Genomic DNA, 15,925 nt, shown 5'->3' on the forward strand with positions numbered 1-15,925 from the left:
TGTACACAGTGACTGTACCAGCAGAATAGTGAGAGCAGCTCTGGGGTATAATACAGGATAAGTAATGTAATGTATGTACACAGTGACTGTACCAGCAGAATAGTGAGTGCAGCTCTGGAGTATAATACAGGATAAGTAATGTAATGTATGTACACAGTGACTGTACCAGCAGAATAGTGAGCACAGCTCTGGAGTATAATACAGGATAAGTAATGTAATGTATGTACACAGTGACTGTACCAGCAGAATAGTGAGCGCAGCTCTGGAGTATAATACAGGATAAGTAATGTAATGTATGTACACAGTGACTGTACCAGCAGAATAGTGAGCACAGCTCTGGAGTATAATACAGGATAAGTAATGTAATGTATGTACACAGCGACTGTACCAGTAGAATAGTGAGTGCAGCTCTGGAGTATAATACAGGATAAGTAATGTAATGTATGTACACAGTGACTGTACCAGCAGAATAGTGAGAGCAGCTCTGGGGTATAATACAGGATAAGTAATGTAATGTATGTACACAGTGACTGCACCAGCAGAATAGTGAGCGCAGCTCTGGGGTATAATACAGGATAAGTAATGTAATGTATGTACACAGTGACTGTACCAGCAGAATAGTGAGCGCAGCTCTGGAGTATAATACAGGATAAGTAATGTAATGTATGTACACAGTGATTGTACCAGCAGAATAGTGAGCGCAGCTCTGGAGTATAATACAGGATAAGTAATGTAATGTATGTACACAGTGACTATACCAGCAGAATAGTGAGTGCAGCTCTGGAGTATAATACAGGATAAGTAATGTATGTACACAGTGACTATACCAGCAGTATAGTGAGTGCAGCTCTGGAGTATAATACAGGATAAGTAATGTAATGTATGTACACAGTGACTGTACCAGCAGAATAGTGAGCGCAGCTCTGGAGTATAATACAAGATAAGTAATGTAATGTATGTACACAGTGACTGCACCAGCAGAATAGTGAGCGCAGCTCTGGAGTATAATACAGGATAAGCAATGTAATGTATGTACACAGTGACTGTACCAGCAGAATAGTGAGCGCAGCTCTGGGGTATAATACAGGATAAGTAATGTAATGTATGTACACAGTGACTGCACAAGCAGAATAGTGAGCGCAGCTCTGGAGTATAATACAGGATAAGTAATGTAATGTATGTACACAGTGACTGCACAAGCAGAATAGTGAGCGCAGCTCTGGAGTATAATACAGGATAAGTGATGTAATGTATGTACACAGTGACTGTACCAGCAAAATAGTGAGCGCAGCTCTGGAGTATAATACAGGATAAGTAATGTAATGTATGTACACAGTGACTGCACCAGCAGAATAGTGAGCGCAGCTCTGGAGTATAATACAGGATAAGTAATGTAATGTATGTACACAGTGACTGCACCAGCAGAATAGTGAGCGCAGCTCTGGGGTATAATACAGGATAAGTAATGTAATGTATGTACACAGTGACTATACCAGCAGAATAGTGAGTGCAGCTCTGGAGTATAATACAGGATAAGTAATGTAATGTATGTACACAGTGACTGCACCAGCAGAATATTGAGCGCAGCTCTGGAGTATAATACAGGATAAGTAATGTAATGTATGTACACAGTGACTATACCAGCAGTATAGTGAGTGCAGCTCTGGAGTATAATACAGGATAAGTAATGTAATGTATGTACACAGTGACTGTACCAGCAGAATAGTGAGCGCAGCTCTGGAGTATAATACAGGATAAGTAATGTAATGTATGTACACAGGGACTGCACCAGCAGAATAGTGAGCGCAGCTCTGGAGTATAATACAGGATAAGTAATGTAATGTATGTACACAGTGACTGTACCAGCAGAATAGTGAGCGCAGCTCTGGAGTATAATACAAGATAAGTAATGTAATGTATGTACACAGTGACTGCACCAGCAGAATAGTGAGCGCAGCTCTGGAGTATAATACAGGATAAGCAATGTAATGTATGTACACAGTGACTGTACCAGCAGAATAGTGAGCGCAGCTCTGGGGTATAATACAGGATAAGTAATGTCATGTATGTACACAGTGACTGCACAAGCAGAATAGTGAGCGCAGCTCTGGAGTATAATACAGGATAAGTAATGTAATGTATGTACACAGTGACTGCACCAGCAGAATAGTGAGCGCAGCTCTGGAGTATAATACAGGATAAGTAATGTAATGTATGTACACAGTGACTGCACCAGCAGAATAGTGAGCGCAGCTCTGGGGTATAATACAGGATAAGTAATGTAATGTATGTACACAGTGACTATACCAGCAGAATAGTGAGTGCAGCTCTGGAGTATAATACAGGATAAGTAATGTAATGTATGTACACAGTGACTGCACCAGCAGAATATTGAGCGCAGCTCTGGAGTATAATACAGGATAAGTAATGTAATGTATGTACACAGTGACTATACCAGCAGTATAGTGAGTGCAGCTCTGGAGTATAATACAGGATAAGTAATGTAATGTATGTACACAGTGACTGTACCAGCAGAATAGTGAGCGCAGCTCTGGAGTATAATACAGGATAAGTAATGTAATGTATGTACACAGGGACTGCACCAGCAGAATAGTGAGCGCAGCTCTGGAGTATAATACAGGATAAGTAATGTAATGTATGTACACAGTGACTGTACCAGCAGAATAGTGAGCGCAGCTCTGGAGTATAATACAAGATAAGTAATGTAATGTATGTACACAGTGACTGTACCAGCAGAATAGTGAGCACAGCTCTGGAGTATAATACAGGATAAGTAATGTAATGTATGTACACAGTGACTGCACCAGCAGAATAGTGAGCGCAGCTCTGGAGTATAATACAGGATAAGTAATGTAATGTATGTACACAGTGACTGCACCAGCAGAATAGTGAGCGCAGCTCTGGGGTATAATACAGGATAAGTAATGTAATGTATGTACACAGTGACTATACCAGCAGAATAGTGAGTGCAGCTCTGGAGTATAATACAGGATAAGTAATGTAATGTATGTACACAGTGACTGCACCAGCAGAATATTGAGCGCAGCTCTGGAGTATAATACAGGATAAGTAATGTAATGTATGTACACAGTGACTATACCAGCAGTATAGTGAGTGCAGCTCTGGAGTATAATACAGGATAAGTAATGTAATGTATGTACACAGTGACTGTACCAGCAGAATAGTGAGCGCAGCTCTGGAGTATAATACAGGATAAGTAATGTAATGTATGTACACAGGGACTGCACCAGCAGAATAGTGAGCGCAGCTCTGGAGTATAATACAGGATAAGTAATGTAATGTATGTACACAGTGACTGTACCAGCAGAATAGTGAGCGCAGCTCTGGAGTATAATACAAGATAAGTAATGTAATGTATGTACACAGTGACTGCACCAGCAGAATAGTGAGCGCAGCTCTGGAGTATAATACAGGATAAGCAATGTAATGTATGTACACAGTGACTGTACCAGCAGAATAGTGAGCGCAGCTCTGGGGTATAATACAGGATAAGTAATGTCATGTATGTACACAGTGACTGCACAAGCAGAATAGTGAGCGCAGCTCTGGAGTATAATACAGGATAAGTAATGTAATGTATGTACACAGTGACTGCACCAGCAGAATAGTGAGCGCAGCTCTGGAGTATAATACAGGATAAGTAATGTAATGTATGTACACAGTGACTGCACCAGCAGAATAGTGAGCGCAGCTCTGGGGTATAATACAGGATAAGTAATGTAATGTATGTACACAGTGACTATACCAGCAGAATAGTGAGTGCAGCTCTGGAGTATAATACAGGATAAGTAATGTAATGTATGTACACAGTGACTGCACCAGCAGAATATTGAGCGCAGCTCTGGAGTATAATACAGGATAAGTAATGTAATGTATGTACACAGTGACTATACCAGCAGTATAGTGAGTGCAGCTCTGGAGTATAATACAGGATAAGTAATGTAATGTATGTACACAGTGACTGTACCAGCAGAATAGTGAGCGCAGCTCTGGAGTATAATACAGGATAAGTAATGTAATGTATGTACACAGGGACTGCACCAGCAGAATAGTGAGCGCAGCTCTGGAGTATAATACAGGATAAGTAATGTAATGTATGTACACAGTGACTGTACCAGCAGAATAGTGAGCGCAGCTCTGGAGTATAATACAAGATAAGTAATGTAATGTATGTACACAGTGACTGCACCAGCAGAATAGTGAGCGCAGCTCTGGAGTATAATACAGGATAAGCAATGTAATGTATGTACACAGTGACTGTACCAGCAGAATAGTGAGCGCAGCTCTGGGGTATAATACAGGATAAGTAATGTCATGTATGTACACAGTGACTGCACAAGCAGAATAGTGAGCGCAGCTCTGGAGTATAATACAGGATAAGTAATGTAATGTATGTACACAGTGACTGCACAAGCAGAATAGTGAGCGCAGCTCTGGAGTATAATACAGGATAAGTGATGTAATGTATGTACACAGTGACTGTACCAGCAAAATAGTGAGCGCAGCTCTGGAGTATAATACAGGATAAGTAATGTAATGTATGTACACAGTGACTGCACCAGCAGAATAGTGAGCGCAGCTCTGGAGTATAATACAGGATAAGTAATGTAATGTATGTACACAGTGACTGCACAAGCAGAATAGTGAGCGCAGCTCTGGAGTATAATACAGGATAAGTGATGTAATGTATGTACACAGTGACTGTACCAGCAAAATAGTGAGCGCAGCTCTGGAGTATAATACAGGATAAGTAATGTAATGTATGTACACAGTGACTGCACCAGCAGAATAGTGAGCGCAGCTCTGGAGTATAATACAGGATAAGTAATGTAATGTATGTACACAGTGACTGCACCAGCAGAATAGTGAGCGCAGCTCTGGGGTATAATACAGGATAAGTAATGTAATGTATGTACACAGTGACTATACCAGCAGAATAGTGAGTGCAGCTCTGGAGTATAATACAGGATAAGTAATGTAATGTATGTACACAGTGACTGCACCAGCAGAATATTGAGCGCAGCTCTGGAGTATAATACAGGATAAGTAATGTAATGTATGTACACAGTGACTATACCAGCAGTATAGTGAGTGCAGCTCTGGAGTATAATACAGGATAAGTAATGTAATGTATGTACACAGTGACTGTACCAGCAGAATAGTGAGCGCAGCTCTGGAGTATAATACAGGATAAGTAATGTAATGTATGTACACAGGGACTGCACCAGCAGAATAGTGAGCGCAGCTCTGGAGTATAATACAGGATAAGTAATGTAATGTATGTACACAGTGACTGTACCAGCAGAATAGTGAGCGCAGCTCTGGAGTATAATACAAGATAAGTAATGTAATGTATGTACACAGTGACTGCACCAGCAGAATAGTGAGCGCAGCTCTGGAGTATAATACAGGATAAGCAATGTAATGTATGTACACAGTGACTGTACCAGCAGAATAGTGAGCGCAGCTCTGGGGTATAATACAGGATAAGTAATGTCATGTATGTACACAGTGACTGCACAAGCAGAATAGTGAGCGCAGCTCTGGAGTATAATACAGGATAAGTAATGTAATGTATGTACACAGTGACTGCACCAGCAGAATAGTGAGCGCAGCTCTGGAGTATAATACAGGATAAGTAATGTAATGTATGTACACAGTGACTGCACCAGCAGAATAGTGAGCGCAGCTCTGGGGTATAATACAGGATAAGTAATGTAATGTATGTACACAGTGACTATACCAGCAGAATAGTGAGTGCAGCTCTGGAGTATAATACAGGATAAGTAATGTAATGTATGTACACAGTGACTGCACCAGCAGAATATTGAGCGCAGCTCTGGAGTATAATACAGGATAAGTAATGTAATGTATGTACACAGTGACTATACCAGCAGTATAGTGAGTGCAGCTCTGGAGTATAATACAGGATAAGTAATGTAATGTATGTACACAGTGACTGTACCAGCAGAATAGTGAGCGCAGCTCTGGAGTATAATACAGGATAAGTAATGTAATGTATGTACACAGGGACTGCACCAGCAGAATAGTGAGCGCAGCTCTGGAGTATAATACAGGATAAGTAATGTAATGTATGTACACAGTGACTGTACCAGCAGAATAGTGAGCGCAGCTCTGGAGTATAATACAAGATAAGTAATGTAATGTATGTACACAGTGACTGTACCAGCAGAATAGTGAGCACAGCTCTGGAGTATAATACAGGATAAGTAATGTAATGTATGTACACAGTGACTGCACCAGCAGAATAGTGAGCGCAGCTCTGGAGTATAATACAGGATAAGTAATGTAATGTATGTACACAGTGACTGCACCAGCAGAATAGTGAGCGCAGCTCTGGGGTATAATACAGGATAAGTAATGTAATGTATGTACACAGTGACTATACCAGCAGAATAGTGAGTGCAGCTCTGGAGTATAATACAGGATAAGTAATGTAATGTATGTACACAGTGACTGCACCAGCAGAATATTGAGCGCAGCTCTGGAGTATAATACAGGATAAGTAATGTAATGTATGTACACAGTGACTATACCAGCAGTATAGTGAGTGCAGCTCTGGAGTATAATACAGGATAAGTAATGTAATGTATGTACACAGTGACTGTACCAGCAGAATAGTGAGCGCAGCTCTGGAGTATAATACAGGATAAGTAATGTAATGTATGTACACAGGGACTGCACCAGCAGAATAGTGAGCGCAGCTCTGGAGTATAATACAGGATAAGTAATGTAATGTATGTACACAGTGACTGTACCAGCAGAATAGTGAGCGCAGCTCTGGAGTATAATACAAGATAAGTAATGTAATGTATGTACACAGTGACTGCACCAGCAGAATAGTGAGCGCAGCTCTGGAGTATAATACAGGATAAGCAATGTAATGTATGTACACAGTGACTGTACCAGCAGAATAGTGAGCGCAGCTCTGGGGTATAATACAGGATAAGTAATGTCATGTATGTACACAGTGACTGCACAAGCAGAATAGTGAGCGCAGCTCTGGAGTATAATACAGGATAAGTAATGTAATGTATGTACACAGTGACTGCACCAGCAGAATAGTGAGCGCAGCTCTGGAGTATAATACAGGATAAGTAATGTAATGTATGTACACAGTGACTGCACCAGCAGAATAGTGAGCGCAGCTCTGGGGTATAATACAGGATAAGTAATGTAATGTATGTACACAGTGACTATACCAGCAGAATAGTGAGTGCAGCTCTGGAGTATAATACAGGATAAGTAATGTAATGTATGTACACAGTGACTGCACCAGCAGAATATTGAGCGCAGCTCTGGAGTATAATACAGGATAAGTAATGTAATGTATGTACACAGTGACTATACCAGCAGTATAGTGAGTGCAGCTCTGGAGTATAATACAGGATAAGTAATGTAATGTATGTACACAGTGACTGTACCAGCAGAATAGTGAGCGCAGCTCTGGAGTATAATACAGGATAAGTAATGTAATGTATGTACACAGGGACTGCACCAGCAGAATAGTGAGCGCAGCTCTGGAGTATAATACAGGATAAGTAATGTAATGTATGTACACAGTGACTGTACCAGCAGAATAGTGAGCGCAGCTCTGGAGTATAATACAAGATAAGTAATGTAATGTATGTACACAGTGACTGCACCAGCAGAATAGTGAGCGCAGCTCTGGAGTATAATACAGGATAAGCAATGTAATGTATGTACACAGTGACTGTACCAGCAGAATAGTGAGCGCAGCTCTGGGGTATAATACAGGATAAGTAATGTCATGTATGTACACAGTGACTGCACAAGCAGAATAGTGAGCGCAGCTCTGGAGTATAATACAGGATAAGTAATGTAATGTATGTACACAGTGACTGCACAAGCAGAATAGTGAGCGCAGCTCTGGAGTATAATACAGGATAAGTGATGTAATGTATGTACACAGTGACTGTACCAGCAAAATAGTGAGCGCAGCTCTGGAGTATAATACAGGATAAGTAATGTAATGTATGTACACAGTGACTGCACCAGCAGAATAGTGAGCGCAGCTCTGGAGTATAATACAGGATAAGTAATGTAATGTATGTACACAGTGACTGCACAAGCAGAATAGTGAGCGCAGCTCTGGAGTATAATACAGGATAAGTGATGTAATGTATGTACACAGTGACTGTACCAGCAAAATAGTGAGCGCAGCTCTGGAGTATAATACAGGATAAGTAATGTAATGTATGTACACAGTGACTGCACCAGCAGAATAGTGAGCGCAGCTCTGGAGTATAATACAGGATAAGTAATGTAATGTATGTACACAGTGACTGCACCAGCAGAATAGTGAGCGCAGCTCTGGGGTATAATACAGGATAAGTACTGTAATGTATGTACACAGTGACTGCACCAGCAGAATAGTGAGCGCAGCTCTGGGGTATAATACAGGATAAGTAATGTAATGTATGTACACAGTGACTGCACCAGCAGAATAGTGAGTGCAGCTCTGGAGTATAATACAGGATAAGTAATGTAATGTATGTACACAGTGACTGTACCAGCAGAATAGTGAGCGCAGCTCTGGAGTATAATACAGGATAAGTAATGTAATGTATGTACACAGTGACTGCACCAGCAGAATAGTGAGCGCAGCTCTGGAGTATAATACAGGATAAGTAATGTGATGTATGTACACAGTGAGTTACATAAACAATTGCATATAACATTATTATTTCATGTCATTAGTATGAAGTAAAACTTCCACATCTACATACCTGTTGCTTTGTAAATTCACATTTCAGATTTTCTACCTCCTTGAAGCCCAGCCCAAATACTCTTACAGAAGAGCAGTCATACTTTCGAACATCACAAAGACCAAAATTTTCAAGCTCCGAAATTTCAGGCACCTGGTCTTTACAAGAGTGAGAATAGAACAAGTCATTGATACGTTGTCACCTACTGAGCAAACACGTGATAACCAAACTTACCAGACAAGATACTACAGTCATAGGAGCTATAGCCATCGAAGCAGGCGCAGCCCCACTCCATACACTGCCCATTGGAGCTGCAGAGGTTGGGACATCTCAGTTCTAAGACAATCTTCTCTATAGGGATCTGGAAGGTTCTTGCTTGGTCGTATCTTAAGTCCAATATTTTTCTTTCACACTCATTCTCCAGGAGGGCTAATCCGGCTTCGGTCCATCCTAGGTCATCCTTCAATACTATGTCTGTAATACACATGTCAATCACATCCATGAGACGTTTCTCCAAGAATCCAGCGCACAGTTTTCCAATACTGGAGTTGAAGACCGCCTGCTGGCAAACTGCTGAAGCATATGAATGAGTCAACCCTGAGGGAGTTGGCCAAGAAGGCAGAAGATCAGGAAGGGTGTATGTCGAGTGATCTTCAGGGAAGAAGTAGCTGAATCCTTCCAAGTCTGTTTGGCTCAGACTTTGATAGGGGAACGTTGAGAGATCTTCATAATAATTCTGACGTTTAGCTCGGTTCTTAGTAACATTCTCTTTGCTTGGTCTTCCCATGTGTTGTGGTGGCCTCCTTGAGATGACATTTGTCCTCGATACATTCTTGAAAGAGTTGGTGACCATTCCTTGGAGGCCAACCTCAGTGGATAAGGGATCATACTCTTGGAGACCATCCAGCGAGCGCTTCTTGAGGTCCCGAGTGGTCTCGGTTGAGAAGACATACTCATTGGTAACATCCAAGACTGGTATTAATGTCAGAAACCTCACATTCTCATCGCTGGTGCAGGTGAGGACATCTTGTGGAGCATTGTGGAGAGTGTTTGGTGATTGTTGTGTGGGGTTACTCTCCGGCCTGGATGAACAACCACAATACTTAGTCTTCTCGATAGTTTGGGGAACAGAAATTGGGATTTTGTCGAACAAACTTTCTCCTGCAGGAATCCTGTAAGGACAAGGAACATTTCAGCCAAAATATTTTATGGAGTTCATGTGAAAGGGGTTATTGACTCTGGACTAGGGTTGAGCGATCGGGATCGGAAAAGATCGGATCCTGATTGGGATCGAGCAAATTTCACAATCGGGATCGGCTGGAAAATGGTCGGAAATCGGATTTTGAAATCTCAAGATCAGCTCAACCCTAAAAGTGACTTTTACCATAGAGAAGCATTGACTAGGGTTCAGCGATTGGGATCGGGAAAGATCGGATCCCGATCGGCGATCGAGCAAATTTCACGATCGGGATCGGCTGGTAAATGATCAGAAATCAGATTTTAAAATGGATCCTGAAATCTCAACCCCACACTGGACAATTCCTACTTGTTGACCCAGTAAGCTAAGTGTCCTCCTGCTGGGGTATCCAGTGACGAGCTGTGATCTTGGGGGAAATCTGAGAATAAGTATTCAATTTCCCTGCAGCGCCACCACAGGTGAATGTGAGCATTACACAGTATCCAATTGAATCTATGTAAAGCGGGACAGGACAGGTCCTCCAGAGCGAGAGACACTCTTTGTAATCCCTCTACACTATGATCGAGAGATTCATATCTCCTATAGGCCTCATGCACATGAACATGCCCGCTTGTCATCCATTTTTAACTGGACCAGTCATGGTCCATGATAGAAGTGTGTCTATATCCATTGACTTTCATTGTTCTAACAATGGACATGTTATAGATGTTACAAAACATAGGCCTTTGTCTTGATTTCTGATGTGTACAGGGTCATAAAGTTTTTGTTGACATTGGGGTGTATTTGCCCCATATGGTCCATTGACATAAGGCTCGTTCTAGATTCGCTTCTGTCCCCCCATCTATTGGTTTATGGTCATTCATGAAAATGAGAACCATGACAATAAATTTGACTTCTTACTTCCACTGGTTGATGAAATAAAGGCGCCCGTGTGACGTCTCCTCCAGCTGAACTCCTTTCTTGTCGTGGAAGTCGTTGTTTGGGTTTCCATCGAATGTCCCACAAAGTCCCAGCGTCTTCTGATAGTCCATACTGGACACCCTGAGGGTCAGACTCATCCCCCAGTCACTGACATCAGCCCGGATGAAGGCGCCAGACGAGAACAAAATCTGCAACCAAACACGGAAAATGACGTTTATCTTGTGATATAAAACCTATTCACTGCTCCTGCAGATCAGTGTGTTATTTAAAGGGGAACTCTAGTCCAGTAAATCCATTGCTATACACTGGGGTCCCCCATCCATGAGCCAGAGTAAGGAGTGTCTCTCTGCCTGGAGGACCTGTCCTGTCCTACATTGCTCAGACACATGATTGGACACTGTGTAATACTTCATTTCCCCAGTGGTGGCACTGCAGGGAAACTGAACACTAATGGAGAGATTTCCCTACAGATCACATCTGATCACAGAGGAAATTTTATTGTCAAGGGACCTTTCTAACAAAAAAGGGGTTGTCCAAAGTGGGGAACCCCTTTAAAGAGAACCTTTCACTATTAAAATAAGGGACCTGAGTGTGATACACAAATATCTGTGGATACGACTAACGGCCAGACATAGAAAAGAAGCATCTAATAGTCTTGTGAAGTCAGGGACTCTCTATATAATGCTTGTAAGTAGGGTTGAGCGATCGGGATCGGGAAAGATTGGATCCGGATCGGTGATCGAGCAAAATTTACGATCGGGATCGGCTGGAAAATGATCGGAAATCGGATTTTGAAATCTCAAGATCGGCTCAACCCTAAAAGTGGCTTTCTCTTATAGAGAAGCATTGACTAGGGTTGAGCAATCCTGATTGGCGATCATGTAAATTTCATGATCAGAATCGGGATTGGCTGGAAAATGATCGGAAATCGGATTTTAAAATCGATCCTGAAATCTCAAGATCGGCTCAACCCTACTTGTAAGCAGTAAGAAGGTGGAATGATCCCTGCTGGGACTCACGAGACACAATTGAAGGTCTAGCACCCACTTTGATTTCCTAGCAAGCAGGTCGAAAAATTAAGAAAGGGTCACATCATTGCCACATTTTTTAGGGTAGAGGACCATGTGCCAAAAATGCCCTACTACTGCCCAGAAAACTGGGTATGAGGTCTAAAAAGTAGGGGCTAAGTTTTTGAGGAGGAGAGACTGTTAGGAAGTAAGCTCGAGAGGATAGGGGCAGCTTGAGAGAAGGGGGAAGCCTAACACATGTGATAGAGGGCGCTATTGCTGTTTCTATTGCTTGCATGCCCCCGTATTCCTCTTTGTTACATTGTTGGCATATAGGGGTGCTATAATTTGGTTCTAGAATTTGTACAAAGCTTTACAGAAACATTGTTTCACTTTAAGAATTTCTTCAGTTACCAATGTAACACATTGTAATCTGCCCCATTACCAATCCCCTAAACATCCCTGCACACTGCGAACAGATGGGCCATCTCAGGAATGATTTCATACAACATATCTGGCCTGGAACACTATATCCATGACTCAAGTGATCCCCGATCCAGTATTAGCCTTACATTACATTATTGGCAGGGAACGGCTCGCGCTCTCCAACACAATGGCCTTACAGTCTGAGAGCCCGAGCGTCTCCAATGTGACTCGGATACATTTGCTACAATGTAAATATTACAATCGCCTTGGCCTCGCTCTCCAGCAATTTCCAATAAGTATCTTTACTGCGACCATCTGAGAACATCTGGCAAGTGGATTCCTACTTTCCCACAGGCCAATGAGTTAACCCCTTCGTCGCCATGAATCACATTTCAAAGTCCCATGTTTTTTCCCCTACAGCCATAAGACTGGTAATAAATCACGGAGGGATTCTGAAGCGTTTGGGGGGCCAATAGGTGGGGGGGAAGGCAAAGATGACTAACCTATAGATGTAAGTTGAACATATGGGGCCAAATGAGTGATAATAGCTTACATGAACCTTATGAAAAGCAGACGTATCTGGAATAATAAAATACAGGGTTAATCTCTTATGTAAAGTAAGTCCGCGGTGATTGACAGTTCGTGACCTTTCTGATGACATCACCGAGGTGTATAAAAGTGCCTCATTATCGACATGACGGAAAAATTGCTCAGTTGATGAGTGATGAAGATGAATATAGATAGACAATCTTAAAGGGGTGAGGATGTAAGGGATGGTTAAACAATAGGGAACGTCTATCTGGGTGAGGAAGCAAATTCTAGACAATAGGGGCAGCTGGAGAGGAGTTTTCTGTGCATGAAAGGAGATTGTGAGTTATAGGGAGTCTTGCTGGCAAAATTATCTTTCCAACAGAGATGGAAAACCATCTCTCTAGCGCCACCTATAGGCAGATACACTGCCTGTCAACGTCTAATTCATTGAGGAGCCTTGAAACATGACCGATCCTGAAATCCTGAAATCCCGGGAAAGGGTAGCTACCGAGAGACAGCTCCTTCTGGAGGAGAGCCTCATAGTTGTGTATCGTACTTACCGTCATCTTCCTCCCATGATAAGACTCAGTAATCCTAAAGTTGGGCTCCGATGATTCCTGAGTCTTGACGGCCAGGTGAGGCTGAGATTCGTGGAGCTGACCGCTGCACATGTCAAAGGTGATGATATCTCCTCCTTCCTTGGCTACAAAGCCACAATTGCACGAAGCCGGGTGTTCAACGCTTCCACAATCCCACTGCCGGACGTGAATTTCGAAGTCACGAGATGCGCTCTTATACAGAACAAAGGTCCCCGTGTTAAAGTTATCATAAACTCTGCAAAGACAAAGACGTGTTGTGTTACCTGGGGTTAATAGTGAGGTGTTTCGGATCTGAGATCTGCATCACAAACCTGGACTGACTATAAAGAGTGTCTCTATCACTGGAGGACCCAACATGTCCATGGCTTACACACAGTCCATGTATTTCAATGGGCACGGTGTTATACCTCCCTTCGCCTGTGGGTGTGCTGCAGAGTTAGCAGCACTTCCTTCCAGCTTTCCTTGTACACTATACCCAATGGTTCTATCAAGCTTCTAATATCTAATGCCTTCCTTAGTCTTAAAGGGACCCATATTTTTTATCAATTGGTAAATGCCCATTTTTTTGTAACGGACACCAATATAACATTGAGATCTTGGCACTGTACAGTACATTGTTATACATCACCACCATGTACATTCAATAGGCCCATACAGAACCACTGACTACAGCCCGTCACCTCTGCAGTATAACATGGCGTGAGGTCGTCTGTCAATCACATCTGGTCAAGAAATACCTAAGACGTTGCGAGATGTATAAGATATTACCTGCCATCAAAGGTGATGATATGGGGGTCAGTAAATGAGTAGCAGTACGCAGTAGGGATATCCTTCACTGTGATCTAAATGGAGAATACAGACATTTTCTGCTTAGTATTGTCTTTATATAGGAGCTTTGTTTCCCAGATACAGAGCTCCAAACCCCCAGCACGAAGAGTTAAAGGGTAACCCACCATTCACTTTATATTTCATACATGTATAGTAGAGGAAAAGATAAGAAACGTTGTATTTAGGAAAAATGTATCTTCACTTATTTCCTTCTTTACCATGATCAAATCAGAAGTAACCAATAGAAGTCTATGGAGAGGGGAGAGGGGGAGGAGGAGGATAGTTCCTTGAGACACAATCCAGCCAAGGACTGGATAAATCAGGTGAATTATGATTCAGCTCTTTGTGGCTATGGACAGATCTCTTCATCTCTACGTCCTCAGTCTCACTTCTGCAATCCTTCTCTCTCCATAGACTTCATTTTTTAGCTGATCTGTTTGTGTAATTGTTTATAGACAGAGCATTGAATTCAATGCTAAGGCCAGAGATAAGAGGAGGGAAATAGGAAATGGGAATTTTCCTTTAATTAAATCTATTACAACATTTTTACCATTGATGTAGAAAATAAACCGTAAAATCTGAAATATTATAAATAAATATAAATTATAATATTTCAGCTGTCTGTTTCGGCTCATCACAATAGGCAGAGGACTCCTGAACCCCCTCTAGAATTTTATGGATGTCTCAGTTACAGAGGTGTCAAGATGATCAGCTTATCAAAACAACATGGTTTTGCAATATTGTATCACGAGATGTCTGTATCTATGTGAGGCCATCTAGTGGTTATGTTGGGAATTTCAGTCTGTCAATGGTATGGTTAGCATGTCATGATATTGTATTGAATTGGTTTCATGAGACATTTTAATCCTAAAGTAAGGGAGGAGACATCAGTACAATAATATAACTATGTATACATGCTGATAACATGTCACCTACATATGTGAGGGATAGGGAGCCCCTTTATATAAAGAACAACTATGTAACTATAGCACCTGTACTGGCTCTGGCACGTAACCGTTCCACAGGAAATTGGTGCTAACAATGGGGTCAACTTCAATGCTGGTCACTGTGTCCCCATCCGATGCAAAGTCCATCACTGCGGTATAATAGAGGGCAGCCTGACCGCACGTTCCGTTTTGGCAGCTCGACTGCGGGAGATTCACATCACAAGAGGAAAGTGCCAAATCTGAGTCATGCTTCTCCTCAGCTGTGAAAAACAAAATCATACGAGGTTTTATTATAGCCAAAGCCATTGCTCATCAAATAGACACAGCCAAGACAAACACTGAGCAGTATGTACTGACACCGAATATTCTCCAATACAGTGATACAGCTCATAATAGAAGTCATCATAATAGAGAAGTAGTCTGCCAAAGCAGAAGCCGCCAATGTACAAGATAAGCCACTCAGCAGACTAGGAAAGAGGCAGTATTATAGTAGTTATATATTAGTACATAGGAGCAGTATTATAGTAGTTATATTCTTGTGCATAGGAGCAGTATTATAGTAGTTATATTCTTGTGCATAGGAGCAGTATTATAGTAGTTATATTCTTGTGCATAGGAGCGGTATTATAGTAGTTATATTCTTGTACATAGGAGTAGTATTATAGTAGTTATATTC

The 15,925-nt window shown here is 41.8% G+C and overlaps 1 protein-coding gene across 1 annotated transcript in view; it reads right to left on the minus strand.

Moving 5' to 3' along the window:
• The window catches only part of VWDE (von Willebrand factor D and EGF domains), a 79,288-nt gene that overhangs the window by 37,882 nt on the left and 25,481 nt on the right, over positions 1-15,925 (minus strand). The window contains exons 8-13 of the mRNA XM_075261585.1: positions 15,295-15,509; positions 14,243-14,316; positions 13,436-13,709; positions 10,891-11,099; positions 9,027-9,964; positions 8,814-8,950 (exon numbers count right to left, since the gene is read on the minus strand). Coding sequence (XP_075117686.1) covers positions 8,814-8,950; positions 9,027-9,964; positions 10,891-11,099; positions 13,436-13,709; positions 14,243-14,316; positions 15,295-15,509 — 1,847 coding nt within the window. The remainder of the gene's footprint in view (positions 1-8,813; positions 8,951-9,026; positions 9,965-10,890; positions 11,100-13,435; positions 13,710-14,242; positions 14,317-15,294; positions 15,510-15,925) is intronic.

The sequence above is a fragment of the Leptodactylus fuscus genome, unplaced genomic scaffold, assembly GCF_031893055.1.
Source record: "Leptodactylus fuscus isolate aLepFus1 unplaced genomic scaffold, aLepFus1.hap2 HAP2_SCAFFOLD_222, whole genome shotgun sequence".
NCBI classification, from domain to species: Eukaryota; Metazoa; Chordata; class Amphibia; order Anura; family Leptodactylidae; genus Leptodactylus; species Leptodactylus fuscus.